Source organism: Gekko japonicus, unplaced genomic scaffold (assembly GCF_001447785.1).
Source record: "Gekko japonicus isolate JY-2015 unplaced genomic scaffold, Gekko_japonicus_V1.1 scaffold2646, whole genome shotgun sequence".
NCBI lineage: Eukaryota > Metazoa > Chordata > Lepidosauria > Squamata > Gekkonidae > Gekko > Gekko japonicus.
In genome coordinates, this window is record NW_015160301.1 from 68,450 (window position 1) to 70,496 (window position 2,047).

The following is a 2,047-nucleotide window of genomic DNA, read 5'->3' on the forward strand; positions in this document are numbered from 1 at the left end:
TCTTTTTCTCTTCTTCTGCTTCTTCTCCTTTTTCATTAATAGCTGGGACCAACGTTCACCAAACTTCAAAGGCATTGATAAGTAAAGACTTTTCATCACGGGAGCTTCCTGTCTTCGTTCTAATCTTTCATGCTTTCTGGCGCACAGACATCAAACGAGTCCAAAGAGAATTGCAGCACTCCAAAGCAATGCTACTCTCGAGCTCTCCCTGTCTGTAAAACTGTATGTTTAGTAACAGTCCACACAATTAAAACGAGAAAGCAATTATTTACATAAGTTATCATTTAATAAACGTCACCATTCCCAACCCCCTGTTTTTCCTTTGCCCCAACTGTAGAATTGAATAGTTCAAAAGCGACATCCAAGGCTCAAGGGATGGCTGGAAGAAAATGAAAAAGAATTAGGAAGTGTCTTCTGTAGAAGTCTTCAAAGGAAAGGCATCCAATTTATGTTTCGTTCTTACTTACAATGTCGTTTGCATATTTCATTGTTTCTGTCATCTTACTTGTTACAATCCATCTAAGGAGTTCTCAAAGAACATTAAGTCCTACACATAAATAAACAGTGAGTGAGGAGGAAGATACAAAAAGGCAACAATTAATATCAAAAGACTGACTTCTAGAGTTTTATTTCAAGTTTTTTCTTTCATTAGGCAGCAGTTCTTGGGCTTAGCATCTGTGATCAAGGAAAGTCTCATGCAAGAAATCAGAGAGGTTTAAAGGTCAGGAGAATTTTTCCTTTGAGCCATGTCAGAATAAAACGTTGAAATAAAAACTGAATCTTTATGTACCAACATTTGACGTTTGGTCATGACATTGGATCCATCAGGAAACATGCCTGATTATCGTAGTCCAGTGAAATACTGGAGTATGTTCCTCACTTTGAAAATGCAAAGTCTGCCATCAAAATCAATCTGCTAACTTTTCAAAGTTTTCCTGCTGCACATGCCCATCTTTCTATGGATAGTAGGTGACAGCCTTCCAAATAGACCTGGACTTGGACTGGCACCCTGTGCTATGCCTTAGAAAACATAACAGCACTGGGGTGGGGGGATTCTTGCAGTCTACTTTTTAAAAAGTGAAATATGATAACCAGCATTACAGGTAAAGTATAACAGAGGAGGAACAATCACTGTCAGAACCCTGCCTAACCTAATAAACAGGAAGCTGCTTAAATGCTATCAACCTGCCCAAACTACATATTTATTCAAATATGTATATCCCACTTTCCCTTGTGACTCAAGGCAGCTTACAAATCATACTGAAAAGCATAATGGGAGTGTGTTAAAAATATTTTTCCCAGCTCCATTGTAGCCTATGGGGACCATTATAGTCAGTGGGCCCCATAGGCTATAGTGGAGAATCAATTCAGGGCTCTGAGGGGGCTGTGTTTGAGGTTTGCACATAGCTCCTGGTGCCTCTCTTCACCCCTCCCCACGTTTCAAAAAGATTGGACCGGGGGGTCCAATTCTATGGGCCACAGAAGGAGGTGCCCCCATCCTCCATGGTTTCCAATGGAGGAGAAAAATGCCTTGTGGGCTAAAACAGAAATCCCTGAGCTGCCTGTTAAAATTTTGTGTGCCAGCATCCCCAGCACAGCTTGGAGGGAACCATGTTTGGAACACCTTGTGCACTTCTGGTTGCTGTATCTCAAAAAGATACAGCAGAGCTAGATAAAGGACAAGAGGGGGGTTAGAGTACCTTTCCTATGATGAGAGGCCAGAGAACTTGGGGCTCTATAGTAAAGATGGCTAAGGGAAGATATGATACTGGTTTATAAAATTACAAGGGGGGACCCGCGATACTCGCGGGGGAGGGGGGAGAAGAGCTCCGTCTCCTCCATCCCCCCCATCTCCCCGCGGCGGCGGCGAGGCCGGTTTCCCCCCCCCGCCTGCCGGCTCCGGGGAGGAGGAGGAGGCGGCGGAGGCAAGGTCCGGCTTCCCCCCCCCTCCCTGCCCGCCCGCCCGGCCTCCCCGGCTTCCCCGCGAATTTTTTTTAAACTTTTTGTATTTTTGTGCACACGTGGGGACTGGCACACGTGCGCACAA

The 2,047-nt window shown here is 44.7% G+C and overlaps 1 protein-coding gene across 1 annotated transcript in view; it reads right to left on the reverse strand.

Annotated features, from left to right (window-relative positions):
* Positions 1-508: 508 nt before the first annotated feature.
* The window catches only part of LOC107114663 (phospholipid scramblase family member 5-like), a 92,164-nt gene continuing 90,625 nt past the window's right edge, over positions 509-2,047 (reverse strand). The window contains exon 7 of the mRNA XM_015416232.1: positions 509-547. Coding sequence (XP_015271718.1) covers positions 509-547 — 39 coding nt within the window. The remainder of the gene's footprint in view (positions 548-2,047) is intronic.